At 36.7% G+C, this 24,324-nt stretch overlaps 2 protein-coding genes across 2 annotated transcripts in view; both read right to left on the bottom strand.

Annotated features, from left to right (window-relative positions):
• The window catches only part of DNAH7 (dynein axonemal heavy chain 7), a 244,682-nt gene that overhangs the window by 60,208 nt on the left and 160,150 nt on the right, over positions 1-24,324 (bottom strand). Inside the window, exons 47-48 of the mRNA XM_057746773.1 lie at positions 20,825-20,988; positions 11,451-11,605 (exon numbers count right to left, since the gene is read on the bottom strand). Coding sequence (XP_057602756.1) covers positions 11,451-11,605; positions 20,825-20,988 — 319 coding nt within the window. The remainder of the gene's footprint in view (positions 1-11,450; positions 11,606-20,824; positions 20,989-24,324) is intronic.
• On the bottom strand, positions 8,304-8,675 carry LOC130859399 (microtubule-associated proteins 1A/1B light chain 3B-like). The gene has a single exon (XM_057746774.1). The coding sequence runs from the start codon at positions 8,673-8,675 to the stop codon at positions 8,304-8,306; it is 372 nt and encodes a 123-aa protein (XP_057602757.1).

Here is a 24,324-nt window from a genome sequence, read left to right as displayed (position 1 = left end):
ATTTTACAGTTGGTAGTATATATATGTCTGTACTACTCTCCCGCTTCTTCTCAGTTTCCCCTTCACCCCCCACCCCCTCCCATACCTCGAGTTCTCCAGTCCATTCTCTGTATCTGCTTCCCTGTTCTTGTCACTGAGTTCATCAGTACCATTTTTAGATTCCGTATATGTGAGTTAGCATACAATATTTGTCTTTCTCTTTCTGACTTACTTCACTCTGTATGACAGATTGTAGTTCTATCCACCTCATTACATATAGCTCCATCTCATCCCTTTTTATAGCTGAGTAATATTCCATTGTATATATATGCCACATCTTCTGTATCCATTCATTTGTTGATGGGCATTTAGGTTGCTTCCATGTCCTGGCTATTGTAAAGAGTGCTGCAATAAACATTATGGTACAAGTTTCTTTTGGGATTATGGTTTTCTTTGGGTATATGCCCAGGAGTGGGATGACTGGATCATATGGTAGTTCTATTTGTAGTTTTTTAAGGAACCTCCAAATTGTTTTCCATAGTGGCTGTACCAACTTACAGTCCCACCAACAGTGCAGGAGAGTTCCCTTTTCTCCACACCCTCTCCAACATTTGTTGTTTCCAGACTTTGTGATGATGGCCATTCTGATTGGTGTGAGGTGATACCTCATTGTGGCTTTGACTTGCATTTCTCTGATGATGAGTGATGTTGAGCATCTTTTCATGTGTTTGTTGGCCATCTGTATGTCTTCTTTGGAGAAATGTCTATTTAGGTCTTCTGCCCATTTGTGGATTGGGTTATTTACTTTTTTGGTATGAAGCTGCATGAGCTGCTTGTATATTTTGGAGGTTAATCCTTTGTCCGTTGTTTCATAGGCAATTATTTTTTCCCATTCTGAGGGTTGCCTTTTAGTCTTGTTTATGGTTTCTTTTGCTGTGCAAAAGCTTTTAAGTTTCATGAGGTCCCATTCGTTTATTCTTGATTTTATTTCCCTGATTCTAGGAGGTGGGTCAAAAAGGATGTTGCTTTGATGTATGTCAAAGAGTGTTCTGCCTATGTTTTCCTCTAGGAGTTTGATAGTGTCTGGCCTTACATGTAGGTCTTTAATCCATTTGGAGTTTATTTTTGTGTATGGTGTTAGGAAGTGTTCTAATTTCATTCTTTTACATGTTGCTGTCCAATTTTCCCAGCACCACTTATTGAAGAGGCTGTCTTTTTTCCATTGTATACTCGTGCCTCCTTTGTCAAAGATAAGGTGCCCATATGTGTTTGGGCTTACTTCTGAGTTCTCTGTTCTATTCCATTGATCTTCCTTTCTATTTTTGTGCCAGTACCATACTGTCTTGATCACTATGGCCTTGTAGTATAGTTTGAAGTCAGGAAGCCTGATTCCACCAACTCCATTTTTCCTTCTCAAGATTGCTTTGGCTATTCGGGGTCTTTTGCGTTTCCATACAAATCGTAAGATTTCTTGCTCTAGTTCTGTGAAAAATGCCATTGGTAATCTGATCGGGATTGCATTAAATCTGTAAATTGCTTTGGGTAGTACAGTCATTTTCACGATGTTGATTCTTCCAATCCAGGAACATGGTATATCCCTCCATCTGTTTATGTCATCTTTGATTTCTTTCATCAATGTCTTAAAGTTTTCTGCATACAGATCTTTTGCCTCCTTAGGCAGGTTTATTCCTAGGTATTTTATTCTTTTGGTTGCAATGGTGAATGGGAGAGTTTCCTTAATTTCTCTTTCTGCTCTTCCGTTGTTAGTGTATAGGAATGCAAGAGATTTCTGTGCATTAATTTTGTATCCTGCTACTTTACTAAACTCATCAATGAGTGCTAGCAGTTTTCTGGTAGAGTCTTTAGGGTTTTCTATATATAGTATCATGTCATCTGCAAAGAGTGACAATTTTACTTCTTCTTTTCCAATTTGGATTCCTTTAATTTCTTTTTCTTCTCTGATTGCTGTGGCTAACACTTCCAAAACTATGTTGAATAACAGTGGTGAGAGTGGACACCCTTGTCTTGTTCCTGTTCTTAGAGGGAATTCTTCCAGTTTTTCTCCATTGAGAACAATGTTGGCTTTTGGTTTGTCATATATGGCTTTTATGATGTTGAGGTAATTTCCTTCTATGCCCATTTTCTGGAGAGCTTTTATCATAAATGGATGTTGAACTTTGTCAAAAGCTTTTTCTGCATCTATTGAAATGATCATATGGTTTTTATCCTTCAATTTGTTGATATGATGTATCACGTTGATTGATTTGCGTATATTGAAGAATCCTTGCATCCCAGGGATAAACCCCACTTGATCGTGGTGTATGATTTTTTTAATGTGCTGTTGCAGTCTGTTCGCTAGTATTTTGTTGAGGATTTTTGCATCTATATTCATCAGTGATATTGGTCTGTAGTTTTCTTTTTTTGTGACATCTTTGCCTGGTTTTGGTATCAGGGTGATGGTAGCCTCATAGAATGAGTTTGGGAGTGCTCCACCTTCTGCAATATTTTGGAAGAGTTTGAGAAGGATAGGTGTTAACTCTTCTCGAAATGTTTGATAGAATTCGCCTGTGAATCCATCTGGTCCTGGGCTTTTGTGTGTTGGGAGATTTTTAATCACTGCCTCAATTTCTGTACTTGTGATTGGTCTGTTCATGGTTTCTATTTCTTCCTGGTTCAGTCTTGGAAGATTGTATTTTTCTAAGAATGTATCCATTTCTTCCAGGTTATCCAATTGATTGGCATATAGTTGCTTGTAGTAGTCTCTCATGATGTTTTGTATTTCTGAGGTGTCCGTTGTGACTTCTCCTTTTTCATTTCTAATTCTGTTGATTTGCATCTTCTCTCTTTTTTTCTTGATGAGTCTGGCTAATGGTTTATCAATTTTGTTAATCTTCTCAAAGAACCAGCTTTTAGTTTTATTTATTTTTCTTATGGTTTCTTTCCTTTCTTTTTCATTTATTTCTGCTCTGATCTTTACGATTTCTTTCCTTCTGCTCATTTTGGGGTTTCTTTGTTCTTCTTTCTCTAGTTGTTTGAGGTGTAAGGTTAGGTTGTTTATTCGATCATTTTCTTGTTTCTTAAGGTAGGACTGTATTGCTATGAACTTCCCTCTTAGAACTGCTTTTGCTGCGTCCCATAGGTTTTGGGTTGTTGTGTTTTCGTTGTCATTTGTTTCTAGATACTTTTTGATTTCCTCTTTGATTTCTGTAGTGATTCCTTGGTTGTTTAATAGTGAATTGTTTAGCCTCCATGTGTTTGTATTTTTTGCAGTTTTTTTCCTGTAATTGATATCTAGTCTCATGGCGTTGTGGTCTGAGAAGATGCTTGATATGATTTCAATTTTCTTGAATTTGCTGAGGTTTGATTTGTGACCCAAGATGTGATCTATCCTGGAAAATGTTCCGTGTGCACTTGAGAAGAAAGTGTAGTCTGTCGTTTTTGGATGGAATGTCCTATAAATATCAATTAAGTCGAGATGGTCTAATGTGTCATTTAAAGCTTGTGTGTCTTTATTTATTTTCTGTTTGGATGATCTGTCCATTGATGTAAGTGGGGTGTTCAAGTCTCCCACTATAATTGTGTTCCTGTCGATGTCCCCTTTTATAGCTGTTAGCATTTGCCTTATGTATTGAGGTGCTCCTATATTGGGGGCATAGATATTTACCATTGTGATATGTTCTTCTTGGATGGATCCCTTGATCATTATGTAGTGTCCTTCCTTGTCTCTTTTAATAGTCTTTACTTTCAAGTCTAATTTGTCTGATATGAGTATTGCTACTCCAGCTTTCTTTTGACTTCCATTTGCATGGAATATCTTTTTCCATCCCTTCACTTTCAGTCTATATGTATCCCTTGGTCTGAAGTGGGTTTCTTGTAGGCAGCATATAGAAGGGTCTTGTTTTTGGATCCATTCAGCCAGTCTGTGTCTTTTGGTTGGAGCATTTAATCCATTGACATTTAAAGTGATTATTGACATGTGTGTTCCAATGACCATTTTCTTAATTGTTTTGGGTTTGTATTTGTAGGTGTTTTCCTTTTCTTGTGTTTCCTACTTAGAGAAGTTCCTTTAGCACTTGTTGTAAGGCTGGTTTGGTGGTGCTGAATTCTCTTAACTTTTGCTTGTCTGGAAAGCTTTTGATTTCTCCCTCAAATCTGAATGAGATTCTTGCTGGGTAAAGTATTCTTGGCTGTAGGTTTCTCTCTTTCAGGACTTTCAGTATATCCTGCCATTCCCTTCTGGCCTGCAGAGTTTCTGTAGAAAGGTCAGCTGTTATCCTGATGGGTTTTCCCTTATATGTTGTTTGTTGCTTTTCTCTTGCTGCTTTTAATATTTTTTCTTTGTGTTGAATTGTCGTTAGTTTGATTAATATGTGTCTTGGTGTATTTCTCCTTGGGTTTATTCTGTATGGGACTCTCTGTGCTTCTTGGACTTGGTTCATTATTTCCTTTCCCATGTTGGGGAAGTTTTCCACTAGAACCTCTTCAAATATTTTCACAGACCCTTTCTTGTTTTCTTCTTCTTCTGGGATGCCTATAATTCGAATGTTGGTACGTTTAAGGTTATCACTGAGGTCTCTGAGGCTGTCTTCTAGTCTTTTTATTTTTTTATCTTTTTCCTGCTCTGTGGCGTTTATTTCTTCCATTCTATCTTCCAACTCACTTATTCGTTCTTCTGCCTCAGTCATTCTGCTGGTTAGAGCATCTAGAGTATTTTTAATTTCAGTTATTTTGTTATCCATTGCTGTTTGTTTTTCTGAGTTCTTATGAACTGTTTCTTGTACTTTCTCTAATTTGTTATCGAGATTTTGTATCATTTTTACTATCATTACTCTAAATTCTTTTTCAGGCATTTTTCCTATTTCCTCCTCATTGATTTGGTCTTGTGGGTTTTTTTCCTGCTCCTTTGCCTGCATGGTGTTTCTTTGTTTCCTCATGGTTGTCCAAGCTTTTGGGGTTGCTTGTCCTGGTGATAGAGGTGTTTATAGAAGACTGTCCAAGCCTCAGACTAATGTCCAAGTATTGGATTAGACGAATATTCAGTCGGCTATGTCAGGTTCTCCGCAGCCCTTTCCGGTGTCCGAGGCCGTCTGCTGGTGTTCAGCTGGTTCTCTGTGGGAATGACTGCGTCCTTCCGTGCATTCCCAATGCATCTGTGGAGAGGGATGCACTCCACGTCTCTCTACTTCGCCGCCATCTTTTTTTCCTCTATAATGCTTATTTGAAGGAATCTAAAAGATACAGGGCCATTTTTTTTCCTGGAAGGGAGCGGCAGATCGAATACTAAACGCTTGTATCTCTTTACACCCGAGATCTCGGCAGGTGGATTCTTAACCACTGTGCCACCTAGGAAGTCCTATCACGTTTTCTTTATTATGAATTATCTACATTATCCTATGTGAGACTTCAAATTAATAGGAAAAAATCTGCATAATATGTTCAGTTGTGCAGCACAGTGTATTCAAAGTAGATTAATCAATTACTGGGCACCTACTGGGTATCCTCAAAGAGCTGGAGTAGAGAAACAGTTATAGACACATTAATAGGGGCAACCGTAGAAATCTGTAAAAGCTTCAGTATTGGCACTTCATTGGAGAGGTCAAGAGAGATGTCACAGAAAAAGGTGTTTGAGTTGCATCTTAAAGGATGAAATTTTAAGGAACTCACCAAATAGCTGGAAGAGCACAGAGGAAAGCTAAGAGATGTGAAACAGTGCTATGTTGTTATATGCAGTGCCTGCTCCCATATACCCTGTACTCCCATCTAATCTTCATCCCATGTGTAATCTCTGTCTCTTCTTTCAAATCAGTAAGATCCAAGACAGCAAAGACCAAGTCTGTGCATGCTGTGTTTTCAGTGGCACAGGCTAGTTGCAAAATAAATATTTGTTAGGTGAATGGATAAAAGAAATGAGCAAATGAAAGAAACATTGAACCAGAAGTCGTTTTGCCTCCCTGATCTGTTATATCCAAAGGCGGAAGAAAAGAAAGTGCTAGGAGCTAAGATAAAAATAAGGAAGGCTCAGATAATGTTAGATTTTGCTGTAAATGCAAAGAATTGTTTTTAATAGAGTTAATGGAAAGCCATTAAAAGCTCCTCTATACACGTTGATTTCTTTTTAAAAATTAAAAAAAAATTCTTTTATTTTTCCAGCTTTATTGGGGTGTGAACAAATTCACTTACCAGCAATATTAACATGAATAACACCCAATGCACACCTTTTCCATTGGTGTAGCTAGATGTACCTTTATTTTCTAGAACACTGGCTTTCAAACTTTTTTTTTTTAAACAGCAGGATACTTTTTTTCAAAGAGGATTTTATCTTAAAAATCCTCAACATAAACACCAAAAAACAGGAGGCCTGCTCTGGTTGAAGCAGAGGCAGGTAGGTGAAGGTGACACCTCTGCCTTCTCTACCCAGGCTGCCTGCCAGGGGTGAGAGATCAGAAGCCACTGTCCGGGGACAGGTCAAAATCTAAAGAGAACTTCTTAAATGGAAGAGTATTTAACTGCTTACCTTTTAAAGCTATAACAGTAACTGATTCTTTTCCTTAAAGGTTAAATATAAAAATAGTTACAAAATCTGTTTCTCTTCTTATAATAGATTTAAAATTTTTCATTTCTCTCTGATGATTAATGTTAGAAGGCATTGTGAATAATCATTACCCATTTTTTTTTACAGTTTTTAATTGTGCCTTTATTCACCTTAGTCCATTAAAAACGGATTTGTTTTAAAGATCCTATAAATAGAGTAACTACCCGCTAATGTGGGATTATAAGTCACCCCTCTCAGTATGGTATTTTTGTCTTTAAAAAGCAGAGTTTCTTATAGGAATCTTATTGATCACACAGTAGTTACAAGAATGTCAGATATAATGATGTATATAATCTAAACAAGACAGGCTAATTAAGAATTTACATAATGTAAAAATATACATAGTAACAGTTAGCCAGGTGGACAGATGCATGCATCAGGAAGAGTAGTTGATAGGGGTTGAGGGCCCATATGCAGTAATATTGCTTTTTCTTCCTCAATTACAGTAAATAACTGCCACTAACAGATACAAGTTTTCCACACACATCTAAACACACAAGGGTAAATGGTGACCTGCTACACATACAGTCTCAAATAGGTCTGTGATCCTTCTGTGACAGCTCTCACAAAAATAGTACATAGTGAACCCCATGCAGGTAGTCGGAAGCACTGGTTACTTATTCTAGTTGGACTTTGAAAATGTTTACTGTTTGACATTAATCTGTGTTTCCTTTTGCTATTTTCAAAACTGACATGCACATGGAGTGGGGGAATTCTGATGACTGCATGACCTAACAGTGAACTGAAACACTCTTAAAAATGCTTTTTAATAAAATATATTAGTCACATACATTAGTCACATACTTAACATAAAACATGGACCATCTACAGCTTTAAGCCAAAAGGTAGAGGAAGTGTATCTGAATTTTAATGCTTTTAATTTCAGTATCCTGTAGCATTCTACCTTTGTCCCAAAGAATGAAACCCATGTAACTGCTTGTTTATTTGCCAAAGCAGGCACTATTTTGAGCTCTTAAGAGAATATTCAAAACAAAAACATGTCATTCTTTCTCTAGGCCTTTTGAGAAACTTGGCCAAAACTATACGTTATTCAAGGTTCCTGTTGAGCAGTGCTGTTTTTCTGTGTTACTGCTGTCTAGAGAACAAACCAAATGAAAACTTCATAACAAGAGCACTGTCTTGAAATATACTTATTAGCAATCAGGAACCCTGGACAATAGGTCTGTTCTCTTATTTCCTATACACCCACATCCACCCCGCTTTTTGCCAACTATTAGGGCAAATGCATTGGGGGTGGGGTGGGGTGGCTATGCCTGACAACTTAGGCCTAAAGAGCCTCTTAAAGATTTCTCTAGGTGAGTAGAAACACTTCTGTGAACCTAAAGAGAAGACAATGTCTCTGTGAATGCTCAAACTGCAAGTTCCTTTTGGGGAAAAAAAATATTAAAATAACTTGAAGGTCTATTTTATTGGCAACTTAGAATGCAAAGTATTTTATTTTTAAACTTCTAAATTTGAAAACAAGACAGCCTAGGTTAAATAATAAAGGAATAAAGTTTCCCAAAGCTGAATGTGCTCATTTGGAGCTCAGTTTTTCTGCTTGAAGTCCCAAAAAACAACTTCCTAAAACTCCTAAGGCAGGAACACTACTGTTTTGATGATCTGTGATTAGATGAACTGATCAATCAGTTGGTAACATCCCTTTTTTATTCCTTGGTAAATAGGGTTTAAAAAATTCTAGAATAGATGCTTTTTTTTTTTTTTTAAAGTCTTACACAGATAATTTCATTCCAAAAATCTCCTGAGAGGCATATACCATATACAGGAATCCATCTTCATCCTTCTCACTTTCATACACTTCACAAATCGGCGTGGACACACTCACCATGCTATGTCCATTCGCTAGCAGGAAGAAGGCTTGATTAGCGTTAAGCTGTAAGCGCCTTCTAATTATCTTGATGAACTCACTCATGTTGACGTGATCAGGCACCAGGAACTTTGTTTTATCCAGGACCAGAAGCTGCTTCTCACCTTTGTATCGTTCTATTACTGGGATTTTGGTAGGATGCTGCTCTCCGATAAGTTGGACATCTACTCTTTGTTCGAAGGTTCGGCCCTGTTTGAAGGTTTTCTCCGGCGGCATGGCGTGGCAGGCTGGGCGGGGGCGGTGGGGTGGAGGGTCCCGGGGGGCCAGGCGGTGGCTGCGACGGCCTCATTACCCATTTTTAAAGCATTTCATTCCAAAAAGTAGCTTAAAACAACTGTGGAACAGTAAGCACTGGACAAAGGCAGAAGACTTGGGGACTAGTTTTAACACCCCCCTTAACTACAGACACAGGCTTAGTCAAGCCGCATAACTAACATTCTCAGTCACCTTACTTACCTTGTTAATAAAATGTAGTGGTTATTAGAATTACTACTGGATTTCAGATATTTATGGCCACAATTCCAAGTAAGAAATACATTTTAAATCTTGATCTCATACACACAGAGGCATAAAACTTTTAAAACTTCATGAAATAATGCTTACCTATACTCCATGCTATGCAGCTTAATATGTTCTAAACCATTGTGTTTCATTTAAAAATGCTGGTCATGACCCACGAAGCTGGTTCTCTCTCCCACACTTGTAACCCATGGTTTGAAAAGCACCAGACAGATTGTCTGTATGGCCCTTTCCTCTCTCAAATGACGCAGCGCTAACATCAATACATGTGACTGTGATCACAGAAATCTTCAAAATATCATGCACATGGTAGATGCTCAATTATTCATTGCTTTTACTGTGTCAAAAAATACTTGAATATTTAAGTTAAATTAAGTAATTTTAATTACTTAAAGTATCTAAGGTGCCAATTCCTTCAAGAAATCTTCTCTCATGAAGAACAGTAGGGAGGTTCCTTAAAAAACTAAATACATAGCTACCATATGATCCAGCAATCCCACTCCTGGGCATATATCTGAAGAAAACCATAATTCAAAAAGATACATGCACCCTGATGTTCATTACAGAACTATTTACAATAGCCAAGACATAGAAGCAACCCAAATGTCTATCGACAGAGGAATGGATAAAGAAGATGTGGTACATATATACAATGGAATATTAATCAGTCATAAAAAAGAATGAAATAATGCCATTTGCAGCAACATGGATACCTAGAGATATCATACTAAGTGAAGTAAGTCAGACAGAGAAAGACAAATATCATGATATCACTTACACATGGAATCTAATAAAAAATAATACAAATGAGCTTTTTTACAAAACAGAAAGACTCACAGACATACAAAACAACCTTAATGGTTACCAAAGGGGAAATGTGGGGGGGAAGTGATAAATTAGGAGATTGGAATTAACATACACACACTACTATATATAAAATAGGTAACTAACATGGACCTATTGTATAGCACAGGGAACTCTACTCAATTTTCTGTAATAATCTATGTGGGACTAGAATCAGAAAGAGAATGGATGTGTATATATATGTATAACTGATTCTATTTCTGTACACCTGAAACTAACACAACATTGTAAATCAACTATACTCCAATAAAATTTTTTAAAAAAGAAATCATCCCTGATAGCTCTAAATTCTCATAGTTCACCATCTGTGCCTTTCTTATATAAAATAATTACATATGATTCTAATATAATTAAGATAATATACATAAGCCACATAGTAACTCCCCAAATAAAAAATTAATATAAATTGAGCTTATCAGACACTGTTGTAAGCACCCAAAGTATAGTAACTCATTTCTTCCTCACACTATATGGTCAAAATATAGATGGGGAAACTGAGTCTCAGAAAGGTCACTGAAGCAAGTACTGAGTAACAGAGGCAGGTACTCTGATTCCAGAAGTCCACAGTGCTCCTAACAAGGGTTAGTAAAGTATGTCCACTTTCTGTTTTTATAACAGTTATATATATTGTCTGATTCTGCCCATTAAACAGGCAAGATATTTGATAGTAGAGATCAAGCTGTCCCTTTTTTGGTAACTACATACATTACACTATACTCCAAGAACACCTGTTGGATGAATGAAAAGTATTTGTGTGTGTGTCTGCGTGTTCATATATATAAACACAACATTTTGTAGGTAGACTTAGATTTTCTTCATTTCATGCTTACCCAAACCAAGCCTAAAATTGTAATTAATATTTTAAAGGCTAACTCATTACTAATGCGCAAAAATAAACTGTAAGTCTGTTTGGTATATCTCTTTTGATTCTTCCATGTGACACTGGTTATTAGCAACTGGGATTTGCTAAACTTGTCCTGGGGCTAAATATGTTGTCCTTTCATAATGTTGGCAATTTACTTGGTCAAGTAAATAGTCAAAATTTGATAGGTAACATGGATTTAAAATGTGACTAATAACCCCAGCTTAATCAAATCATAAATATTCTGGGTTTTGTTTTGACGAATGTGACCTGTGCACAGAGCTTCATAGAAAAATTCATGTCATGTTTTTAATCTCTCCATTGTAAACGGCAGATAATAGTTGGCCATGTAAAATGGGTACTCACTTCTCTGCCACTTTTGTAGGATAAGTTGCGAGAAGAATAAAGAGGTAGTTGTACTAATGTTGTGTTAAAATACTTTTGGCATATCGAGTGGCCCTTTTAATTGCAGAAATGGAGCTATAATGAGAACTATAGAATGGCAAAGACAGACAAAAATTAAAACAGCTGAGTTAGAAGATGTATCCCAAATGAATTTTGAGACAAAGCATCCTAACCTGCTAGAACTATAATCTCTAAAGTTCTCACCTGACTCATTATCAATAAATAACAAAAGATACTAACAAAGTAATTATTTAAGATGAGTCTGACACAAACATCATTTTGGGTTAATTGTGCCTTCTCTGGGAATTTCTGTAATGTATGCTTGTTATTCAACTACATACCAGGGGTACCAAACTGGATGCAATTTTCCAGAGTTCTGACATAGTCAGGGTCACTTAATTTAATTAGGTGAAGACTATTGGTTTTTTCCATGTTCTTGATCCATTTATTAGCCTGACCTTGAGGATCTATCATCAGAGGCCATCTTCTTGCGTTCCTAAAAGGGAAAGACAGACAATGTTGCTCAAGCCATGATTTGTCTCTATGCTATTCAAAGATGTATGCATCACTTTCTTACAGTTTATACTTTATAGTATTATTTTACTTTTAAACTTGTTTTGAGAAACTGTGTTCTTGAAGCAGAGACATTTAAATTGAGCAGGCTACTAGAACGGCATCTATAAAAGCCATCTGGCAAACTTAACACAAGCTCTTTTACTCCTTTTGGAAAATTACAATTCTCTAAATGTTAAATTATATTTTTGAAAATGTTTGCTGCTCTTGCTAATTAAGTCACAATGATAACCAGCAAGAGTACTAGAAATCAGGAAACTCCAGTTCTTCACTAGGCCCTGCCATTAATTACTCTTGCGTCCTTGGGCAATCCACTTCATTTCCTCAACTTCTATCTGCTGTAATTTGCACAAGAGGGAAAGAGAAAGGATGGAGACATCATATCTCTCTTTGAAATCTAGGCCATTAAAGATACAATGGTCTAAAAAAAAAGGTGAGAAGCAAAATTTTATATCATCTAATCTTTATAATAGCCATCAACCCTTAAGTGTTAACACAATTGTTGACCCAGTAATTGTTTCAAACAGTTGTATATTTAATGTCACATATGTAGTTCATGACATACTTGCCTAGAGTCTGTGAGCTTCCTAAGGACAGAAATATACTCTATGAAACAGGGTTTTTGCACTATGAGAGAGCTCATACTGATTGCTTTATTCTCACTCACGTCTCACTTTTAGGACAAGAACAAGAGTAGTGAACCACCACAAAGTGTGCAGTTTACTGTCCAGGGTGGTACTGGGTCACAAAGAATTAACCAGTATCTGCCATCACAACCTGGTATCCAACCATAGAGCTTTCTATCTCCTGTGAAATGTAATCAGCATTAGGATTACTGTTCTTTTTCTTTTATAAGTTTTAGTAAACACAAGTTGTAATTTGGCCAGTTTCCTAAAGATACTGTCACACTCTTCCAAAAGTGAGCACAGCAAATGCACAGAGCATCAGAAGAGCAGGAGGAGAAAATAAAAGGTGATTAGGGAAAAAAAAAAAAAAGCTAGGGATGAATCAGGATAACATATTCAATTCCATCTCATTATAACACAATTTAGTATTTCATTGGATAATTTGTCCCAAATGGAAGAAACCACAGTCCTCTAATATCAGCATTATATAATGTATTAGTCACATTGGGCTGCCATAACAAACTACAACAGACTGTCAAACAACAGAAATTTGTTTTCTAACAACTCTGGAGGCTGAAAGTTCAAGATCAAGGTGCCAGCATCTGTCTCTCTCCTTGGCTTGCAGACAACACAGCCCTCTTGCTGTGTCCTCAAGTGGCCTTTCCTCTGTATGCACATCCCTTGTGTATCTTCCTCTTCTTATAAGGACACCAGACCTATTGGATGAGGGCTCTATCCTTATGACCTCATTTAAACTTAATTACCTCCTTGAAGGCCCTGTCTCCAGATAGAATCACATAGTGCGTTATATCTTTGACATATGATTTTATAGGGGGTGGGGAAGGGACAGAATTCATTTTATAATATTAATTATTTTTAGGAAGAAATGAGACCAAAAGAGTCGTACAATATCTTAGATGCAACCAACTAATAAAAAGGGAATCATATCCATAGGAAACTAAAGGAAGTAAGAGGGAAATTAGAAACAAAACTTACATGTAAAAGTTTCATTATGTTACATTTTGGAAATATTTTTAAGGTTGGAGGATTATGTGAGCGTTAGACAGCATTTATGCTTCCCTAAAGAAAATGAAATGACTCACTCTTCCTTCTGTTGCTTCCACATTTTTTTAGCCACAATACCCATGTTCATGCTGTTTCTTTGTCCAAAATGCACTTCTCCCCCATCCTTTAATGTTCAAGTACTACTTATGTTTCAAAGTCAACTCAAATGCTTTGCAGTCCGCAAAGCCTGTCTTGATCTCTCTTCTCACTGAACTTCTTTAGCCACCCATCCACATTATGTTTATGGTACTTTCATATAATGATAATATTCTATTGTGGTAATTATATAATTTATTAGCTGCATCACCCAACTAAATTGTGTATTCTTTGAGGAAATATACAATTTAGTTGCTGATTCTTCTTTATCCTCTTTTCCTAGATCAAATAAAGTTTGCACATGATAATCCACTGAAGTGGAAACAGCAAAAAAACATCTGACAAGCACCATACAAGTTAACTCATTCTAAAAATGGACACTTTATGACAGATTATCCTCACATGGAGAATATTTGTCCGAAGAACACCATCTCAAAATCAGAGAAAGGACTTCTGGTGTTGACCAAGATGGATGAAGTCCATTACAGCCTATCTCTGTCACTGATTACAATGAAAACTTTAGGATAAAATACAAAAATCAACTACTTGCAGATTCTAAAAAGTAAGTAATAAGAAGTGAATGGGAAAAAAGTTAAAACTTGAAGAATAACCAATAAGGTGGTGGTGACTTTCTTGTGTGTGTGTGTGTGTGTCTTTTCTCTTTATCTTCTGGCTTTGGTTTGAGAACAGGCCCAATGAGGGGAATTATGCAGCAGGCACAGGTAGCAAAAACTCAAACTAGAAGACTGAGAAAATGATATGTGTGAGCCAGAGAGCAATGGGGGGATTTCTCTGTTCTCTCTTCTGTCTCTAACCCCAGGTCAACCCAGCCACAGAACTGTATTACCATAGCAGAGCAGTGGTGATGCAGTGACCTAAAACACTGAGTGAAAATCCATCTCTCTGTAGAGAAGAGCTGAGAAAAGTGGCCTCTGTTGTACACAGAGTCTGAGCGATGTCATAATATGTGCAGGCTGCTCTTACAGGATTCAATCCAAAATTACTTGGTATACAGAGAACCATAATGTGACTAATTCTCAAAGAAAAAGTAAGGTGTTGGAATTAGCAGAAAAAAACCTTTAAAGCAGTTATTATAACAACACTTCATTTGCTAAAGGTGAATATTTTTTAAAATAAATGAAAAAGGTATTCTCAGCATATAAATAGAAAGTATAAGAACAAAATGAACATTTTAGAACTGAAAAATACAATATCTAAAATTAAAATTTCACTGTAAGAACTCAATAGCAGAAAAGGGACAACAGAGGAAACAGTGAACTTGATGATCCATGAATAAAAATGATCCAATTTGAATAATAAAGAGAAAAAAGGGTTGGAAAAGAAAGAACAGGGTCTCTAAGACCTGTGAGAAAATATTAAAAGGTTTAACGTTCATGTCATTGGGGCCCAGAAGGAAGGAGAAAGAGACTGATGTAGAAAACACACTTGAAAAATGGTTGAAACTTTCCCAAACTCAGTGAAACACATAAATTTACAACTTCACAAAACTCAATCCTCAAAAGGAGAAACTAAAAAACCAAAAAACAAAAAGCTCCCACCCACACCCAGCCTCATTATAATCAAACTGCTGAAAACCAAGGATCTGAAAAAATGTTTTTTAAAAAGCAGCAGAAAAAAATGATATATTACATTTGGATGACAATTATCCAAAAGACTGCAGATTTTACATCAGAAATTATGGAGCCAGAACACAGTAGAACATATTTAAAGTGTTGAAAGAAAAGAACTGTCAACCCAGCATTCCATGTCCACCAAAAATATCCTTTAAGAATAAAGGCAAAATAAAGATATTCTCAAAATTATGTGCCAGCAGATCTGTTCTAAACAGATGCTAAAGTTCTTCACCCTTAAGGGAAATGATGCCACAGTGAATTTTAGAAATAAAAGAAGAGCAAAAAATGGTAAATGTAATAGGCTATTTTCCCTCTCTTAAGTTCTTGAAAATATATTTGAATACTGAGACAAAACATCAACATTGTGTGGGGGGGGGGGGCAGAGTTTCAATGGATGCAGACATTATATATATGACTGATAACATAATCAGGGGAGGGTATAGGGGACTTGTACAGTTACAAGGCTTCTACATTTTCACTGAAGTGGTAAAATATCTCTAGGAAGACTGTGAAATTTTGCACTAAAAAATAATGCAAAGTATTATAGTAAAAATAGATAAGTTAAAATGAGATACTAAAAACGGTGATTATTCAAATAATCTAAAAGAATAAGAAATGGGGAACAGAGCAACAAAAATTAGATGTAAAAACAGAAAAATAATAAAATGTTAGATCTGATTTCAGTGATATCAACCACATCAAGTATAAAGTTGTCTAAATTTACTAACTGAAGGAGACAGATTGTCAGACTAGAAAAATACAAGGGCTAACTGTATGCTATCTATAAGGTACCCACTTCAAATATAACAACATGTTTATATTAAAAGTAAATGACATACCAGGCAAACACTAATCAAAAGAAAGCTTTTGACTGGCTACAGTAATCAGAAAAAAGGAGACTTCAGAACAAGAAAAATTATCAGTGATGAAGAGGGATAATATATAATGATAAAAGGGTCAATTCATCAATAATACATAATAATCTTAAATGTGTACGCACCCAACAAGTGAGCTCGAACATACAGGAAGGTAAAATTGATAGAAATGAAGAAATAACCAGTAAACTGAATATTAGCAAGGATATGAAAGATGTGAACAACACTCTCAAATAACTCAACTGAAATTTAAAGAACTCTCCATCCAATAATACATTTTTTTTCAAGTCCACATGGAACATTCACATAGACCATATTTATGCCATATAACAAACTGTAATAAATTTAAAGCAATTGGAATTAGATAATGTATGCTCTCTGAACATAATGGAATTAAGTTAAAAAGCAAAAAAACAAAAAGAAACCTTAACAATTCTCAAGTATGAGGAAATTAAACAATACATTTTAAAAATAACCTATGGTTCAAAGAAAAGTTTCAGGAGAAATTAGAAAACATTTTAAAGGAAATGAAAATAAAAATACACTATATCAAAATGTGTACTATGCAGCTAAAACAGTGCTTAATGGAAAATACATAGCATTAAATGCATAGATTAGAAAAGAAGAAAAATCTAAAATCGGTAACCTAAGCTTCCATCTTATGAAATCAGAAAAAGAAGAGAAATTTAGGTCAAAAGCAAGCAAAAGAAAAGAATAAATATTAAACGAGAAACTGATAAAACTGAAAACAAAAAAAAAGTGAGAAAAGCAATGAAAGGCTTGTTCTTAGATAGGATCAACAAAATTTATCAAACTCTAGCTAAATAAAGAAGGTACAAATTATCAATATCAGGAAGGATAGAGAAGATTATCACAGACCCTGCAGACATTAAAAGGATGTTAAGGGAATACTACAAACAACCCTATGCCCATAAATTTCACAACTTAGGTGAAATGGACCAATTTCTTCAATGACAAACTACCAAAACTCACTTGAGAATTAATAGATAACTTGAATGTCCTGTAAGTATGAGGGTGAGAATGTACTGGCTATATATATAAATATATATATAACAACAGTTATTGTGGGGAGCTATGTGTAACATACGCTGGTTTCAACAGCTTCACTTTTGGGATGTATATAATTCCTGAATTTGAAATGAACAAGTACTATATTTACTGTTTACGTACTCTCCACCATGATTTGGCATCATTTTTTGACAAAGAATGTTTTCTCTACACAATCTTCTCTCTTACTTTCTCCATCAAATATTCTTGAATCCAGAAATGCTTTAAACCCAGTGGTTCCCATATGGAAACTGAATTTTTATAGTCTCCATCACTCCAAATTTGATAGTGCTTGTTCTTTTGTTATTGTCTAGAGAGGATTAATACATGGCACTCTTTGGGATTTTTTAAAAAACACAAACTTCTAACATGATAATACACGTTCACTGTAGTCTGCATGGAAGGACAGAATTTGGATATATAGCAGTGGTGAATTTCAAAGAGTTTTGCTATTTTCCTCTTTACACACACACATCCCCCCACACACAAAATTAGATGAAAACAGACAAAGAAAGGTAGATGTTCCTCTCAGTTATTATAGCCGCTGAAATAAACCTAATTTCCCTGACTTCTATAGAAATGAAAACTTAAAGACAGAGTTATATTAGATATAGGTCTGCTCTACTTACCAAGTTGTTAAACAATCCCAATACTTTCCCTGTGAAATGTTCAGATAAAATCCAATTAAATTTAATGTTATCACTAGCCCTTGAAATTCTGATTAGCCAAGGACCTCCAAGTATCAGTAGTTCCAAAAATTAATTGTGTCCTAACTTGTCCAAATCTTACATATTCTTCCAGTTCCCTAAACTATTGACTCCTCCCTCAGCTGAGAAAGTATGTGAAAAGCATTTAGCACAGGATCAGGCCCTTAGTAAGTGGTCCATATTAGGTATTATCATTATCAAGTAAGTATCTCTGGGAAAGGAAGAACTTACCAGCAAGTAAGAAAGATACTTACCTGATATTTCAAAATGATCATCTTAACCTATTTATTGAAACCTCTCAGTATTAAATTATCAAAATCATTGATGAAAAAAGCCAAGAATGAAAATGTTAATATATCCTTCTTAGTAAGGTTGCTACCACAACGTCTTTCTAATACTTCAACACTTTTACAAACAAATAGCAAACACGTAGGGGTTATGACTCATTAAAATCATTTTCTACCTCAATCTCTCCTGAAATGGGAGTTCACCTTGAAAAATAATCACTGAAAGATTGGGAATCATAAAAGCTGAAATACTGAAATATGACTGGACCCAAAAGAAAAGGTACACTTATTTGCTAGAAAATAAGAAGCATATTAGCCTCCACTGAATATGTGGAGATATAGGAATAGGTTATAGAACCTACTAGATAGAACAAAGGTATATAAATTGCACAATAAAACAATAAAGGCATAACTACTACTGTGTGGGACATGATCAAGTATATTCACAATTGCTTGGGAAGAGCAAAGCTTTTTTTTCTGAGAGGGAAACAATAGCAACAACAACAAAAACAAAAAAATTGGACTATTATTTAGGCTGAAGTTAATTGGTCCAGCTGGACAAAAGTAAAAGGTAGACTTCTTCCTTTTTCTATTGAAAATTTTAAAATAAAAATTTATTATTATTATTACTTGTACCATGTTATATTTTGACTTCTACAGCATGCTCACCACCAAAGGTTTAGTTTCTATTCATTTCATACCTTTGATCCCCTTTACCCATTTCACCCTCCCTACCACACCCTTCCCCCTCTGGTAACTACTGCTCTGCTCTCTGTATCTATATGTATGTTTTGTTTTGTTTTGCTTATTACCTGCCTATTTATTTAATATTTCATATAGGAGCGAAATCATACAGTATTTGTCTTTTTCCATCTGACATATTTCACTTAGTATAATATGCTCAAGGTCCACCCATGTTGTTACAAGTGGCAAGATTTCATCTTTTTTACAGCTGAGTAGTATTTCATCTTACATACACACCACATCTTTATCCATTCATCTGTTGATGGGCATTTGGGTTGCTCCCATATGTTGGATATTGTAAATAATGCTGTGATGAACATACGAATGCACATATCTTTTCTAATTAGTGTTTCTGTTTTCTTCAGATAAATACCCAGAAGTGAAATGGCTGGATGATATGGTAGTTCTATTCTTAATTTTCTGAGGAATCTCAATACCATTTTCCACAGTGGCTGCACCAATGTACATTCTCACCAACACTGTATGAGATTTCCAAAAGATAGACTTCTAAATTTTCAGAAACCTCCCATATAGGTCAACGTATTCTCACATTAAACATCCACGCAAACTGTCTGGCACCTACTTGCTAAGTATTTAAAAAACTAGCTGCCATTCTATACTTCTTAAAAGACACTTAAAAATCTGTTTTAGTTGCAAATTAATGTACATATTTATCATTTATCTAGATTCTATAATTTCTCTTCTGGATTAATTTAGATCATGAGAGCAGAGTACCCAGGGCTTAATTTTAGTCTGCAAAAGAAAATCTTGATAATCTTTTCTCATCAACAAAATAATTAAATGTAAGTTTAATTCTTGGGAAAGTTTGTTTTTCTGACTATTATTTGCTTGATTAAAAAATGAGAATTGTGTGGCACAGTTTCTCTTTTTTACCGTGGTTATTAGAGAGCTATGAGCTTAATTCAGGACACAATTGCAAGGATTAGCTTGTCTCTAGTACCTAATAGTAACTACCTCTTTAATTTGCTTAGATGGTCTCATCAGATTTTATAGTGTTTTATGTTATATTCAAATTTCACATATTCAAATCCTTTTAGAATAGTTTAGTAAATAAATGCCATAAAAATCTATATGTTAGGATCATTTGTGGGGCAGTAAGGAAATTTGTTCATCAGAATTTTAATTTGTACAATAATTTTCATAAATATTACACGCAAAAAATTTAATAACTGGTTTTTTACACGTAGTGGTTAATTCTATTTAAAATAATTTACATGCCTCAATCATTTTTACTTTAAGTACTATCATATCAATTACTTGTTCGGTAGTAAAGTAACAACTTCTCAAAATAGTTGTTTAACACAGAACTGAACGTTTCCTACTGATGGTTTACCTGTGCTATTCCTAACATGCTAAAGCCTCCAAGAAAACTGGCCCAGTGACAGAAGGCCCGTGGTAATGTGATCTTGAAAATATCACAATTAATGATCGTCCTCACACTAGGGCAGAGTGAAGTCCCTGGCTTCTGGGAGGTAAGACCGGGAGGAAAGGTGGGGGTGGATGAGCTTCCAGTATCCTCCCAGCCCAATCTCCATGGCATTTATCTACTGACCAGGAGATCCCAGGAATAGTTCCACTCTTTTAGAAGCCCCAGTCAGCTCAGGACCCAGAAATGTATCCATATCATTTAAGGTGGTCCCACACCCAGCAGGGACTAAGGCATCACCACCACAAACCTACACCTGCATGTTTCATTAACCTACAATAACAAAACCCTGTGTTTTATGGGAATAAAAATTTTGGACTTCACTTACCTATGACACGGTTTTGTTCTATTTGCTAAAAACTGATTAAAAACCAAGCAAAAGTCATCTGGGGTTTTTAGTTTGTTCACTACTGTCTCCAGTATTCTACTATTCCAATATTAATTGGAGAAGGGATTATCCATATTTAATTTAGCTTATTAAATAAAATTTTCAATACTATTAAAGTTCACTAGCTATAAGTGTTAAAAAGGTGCACAGATAAATAAACCCACTGACTGACAGAGATCATCTGTGAGAAAAACATTTTCCTTACATTATGATGATCCCGTTATCGATAGAAAATGAGTCAGAAGGTAATCCAGCAATATTCCAGGCTCGAATGGTCACTGCTTCTCCCAGGATATTCATGAGGGAATAATCATCGGAGCAGGGGATATCTCTTCCTCTGCACAAGTTTGCCCACTCCTTGATTTGGTTCTTGAAGACAAACACAGAAAGATATACAAATGAGGCTGGAGGTTACCAAACGAATACTTTGTAAATGCCTCAATTACACTTTGAGTCAACAAACCATTCTTGAAACTCTACCTCAAAAATGATTTGTGTTCATCATATTTTTTAAGTAAAATTATAATTTAGAAGCTCTACGATGTATTCAGATGAAAATTACATCTAATGTTAAGATAAAATTTAGATAGATCACTTACTAGTGAACTCCGAACTCCAAAGCTTCCCTTGACAAAGTTGATGGAGATTACCATTTTTCTACATACTTTCTTTAAATTATAAATATCAGCACACCTTACTAAAATATTGTGGTATAAAAGTAAATCCAGTTTAAACCATTAGGGGACACAGAAAACATTTGTGTCTGGCTCTCACATGTCCTGGGGGAGGGACCACAGCAGGGTTACTAGGCATCAATAAGGATCAGGGCACATACTGGAGTTTTGGATACCCCACCTGGGGCACAGTTTGCTAGGATGCTCAGGAACCAGAAGGGTGCATCAAGCTTAGGTTATTACTCAGAAAATCAGAAATCAAGGTCCAGTTTGAGGTTACAGATCAAAGGGTTCAGAAATAGTGAAAGACATGATGGGAGATAAAATAGGAAGAGGCAAGGAGAAGGTGGATATATGTGGTGCTGATACCAGTCCATGGGCAATTGAGGATGCTGTGTGTGCCAAGTGGTGCTTGCTGAGAGGGTATGGTGGGTACCACAGTCTCCCTTGGGTTCCTGCTGAGTAGATTGGACATTTCCTTAGGTTTGTTGAAAGGCTATGACAGTCTGGGGACAGTTGATGACTTTCATGACCTTGATTAGCCAGTTATTCTGTAGAATGCCCCACAAGTGTATCTGTGTGATGTTCTCTTATGAGTCAATTCATATGATACATCTTTGGCAGGAATATCACTGGAATGATACTGTGTTCTTCTCATTGCATCCCATCGATGGCACTTGATTTCACATTGTCCATTTATGGATGATGTTTTTATTTTGATTAAGATGTTGCCTGCCAGGCTTCTGTCTCATAATTATATGACCTTAGGTATGATGAAAGCTTCCTTGGATGATGGGACATAACACAAAGACACTCATATAGATGAGAGGCAGAACTCTTTGTTATTCACAGCTCCAGATGAGAGAAAGCTGCCACGCAGGAGGCTGCACCTGGACATAGGATAACAGCGAGGTGCAACTGTAGGGGGCACTTTATAAATGTCAAGCAGAGTGCGGTGGAGTTAGCTAGGCTTCCAGGGCTTCCCGAGGACTGGGTCTTTTGAACAGTTGCACAGGCACTAGAAAGAAGGGGCCATCCCTGGGTGTTAGATATCTGGGAGACTCTGGAAGTTGGGTATGTGCCTATTGTAACCCAGGATTATTAGAGGCTGATAGGGGAAATGGTTGGGGTGAGGGCTTAGCAAATTGCCCACAAAAGGGAATTCAGAGTTGTTGATCATGATTCAAAACTGAGCTAAGACGGCACACTCATGAGTACTTAATAACTATCATCTGGGTTTTTTATTGGGTTTTGTTTGGTTGTTGGTACCAGGAACAGATGGTGTGGCTATGTAGGGTGGGGGTGGGGGGCAGGTAGCATTTCCAGTTTGATTCTGCCTCCCAGTACACAGTTCCTACAGGCATGTTTCAATTTTTTTTGTTGGCCTGAAGACTTTTGGGGGGAGCCCTGAAGACTTTTGGGGGGTAGGCCTCAGATATAGCTTGATGCTCATGTAGGCAACATAGCCAGTGATACAGGAAAGAAGTAGGGAAAATGAAAGCAGTAGTTGCCGTGGAATGCTATCTATAGTTGACAGGTGTAGTATGTTGTCACACATGAACTCTGGCTTAGAAATTTAAGCAGCCCAATTACACATCTGTAAGGGTGTAGCAGCACAGAATAAGTGAAATGAACATGCGGACCTCTGAACAAGCATCTCAAAATATAAGCCAAGGACCTTGGCTGGTAATCAGATGGTAAGATAGATGGTGGAAATGGAAAACTGACCATTAAGGGTGCCATCCTGGTGAGAGTATCCATCACCACCAAAGAAATTTTGACTTTGATTATTGGTAGGGAAAAGGTCTCTTAGTTCAAATTAATTCAACTCCAGGGCTTGTGTGTTCTTACAGCATTGTAGGATTTTGTTTTGGAGACTGGCATGGGCATTACAATCGAATATGGTGGGCCCAGTTATGCTAGGAGAATTGGAATTTTCTACATTTTATTATGAGGAGTACCATAAACTCCACAAAGGGGTTGATGAATAATTGACAACTACTCAGACTCGAATCTAGCTACTTACTACAGGCTTTTGGTATCCAGAGACTTTGATGTTAGGAAAAAAAAATCAAGATTGTTTTAAAGGCTATTTGTCTTACTTGGGTTTCCCAGTAGCATGAAGATTTATGTGAAACGATTTATTAAGAAAGGGATACTAGGAGAAGCAGTATAAGGGCAGGGAAGAAGCCAGTAAAAGGTGGGGGGGGATCAAAGTTCTGCACAGGTGGCTTCAGCTTGATCCTACAGGGGGTGTAAAGTTATTCCCTGGATTTGTTCCAACCAGAAGGAAGGGAGACAGACCTTCAGGCTCTCACCTCTGTCAGTCTTTCAATAAGGCCCACCTCAGAGGGAAGTAAATTCCCAGGCAGTTTTAGCTCTCCAAGCACCGGGCAAAGTGAGTTCTAGGAACCCAGGGGAAGTCTGCCAAAAAAGCCACAGGTGCTGGTTGTTGGACGTGAACGCGCAGGAAGCCAGGTGGGGATGTGGGCAGGGCACTGAAGTCACCACTATTACCCTTGTGCTTAGAATCGAATGGGAAACTTTTGATGGGGTATAAACTGCCAGCTGCCCTGACCCAGGAGAAATAGATAAAAGTGACGATTACAGAGCAATTTTCAGAGAATGAATTCAAAGGAAGGAACGATGACATTAGAGACAAGTAAAAGCCTAGTCTGCTACAGTAAAGCAAGGAAGGGATACAATTGCCTTCAAACCTTCTTAGATGGGATGGGATGATGTGTCTACTTGAATCAGGGGTGGGGACCATAGACATGAGTTCACAGAAGGAGCTATGAGCTTCACTTGGATCTTGTGTCTAGCCCAAGTGTTGCTTTGCTTCTGTCAGTAAACTTCAAGGTCTCAGTTCTGGCCTCTTGAAGCATCTGTGTGGTGGTCTAACTGGCAGCCCCCATTCCAGTGGAAGCAGGTGACTGGGGTGTCAGCAAGTTGCAGTACTTTGGAAGGAGTCGTCAGAGAGGGCTGGGTTGGGAGGAGTGCCCTGGCTGGTGACTTCCAGCATGGCACTGGA

This window comes from Hippopotamus amphibius, chromosome 8, assembly GCF_030028045.1.
Source record: "Hippopotamus amphibius kiboko isolate mHipAmp2 chromosome 8, mHipAmp2.hap2, whole genome shotgun sequence".
Lineage (NCBI taxonomy): Eukaryota > Metazoa > Chordata > Mammalia > Artiodactyla > Hippopotamidae > Hippopotamus > Hippopotamus amphibius.
This window is presented reverse-complemented; position numbering and strand designations above follow the sequence as displayed.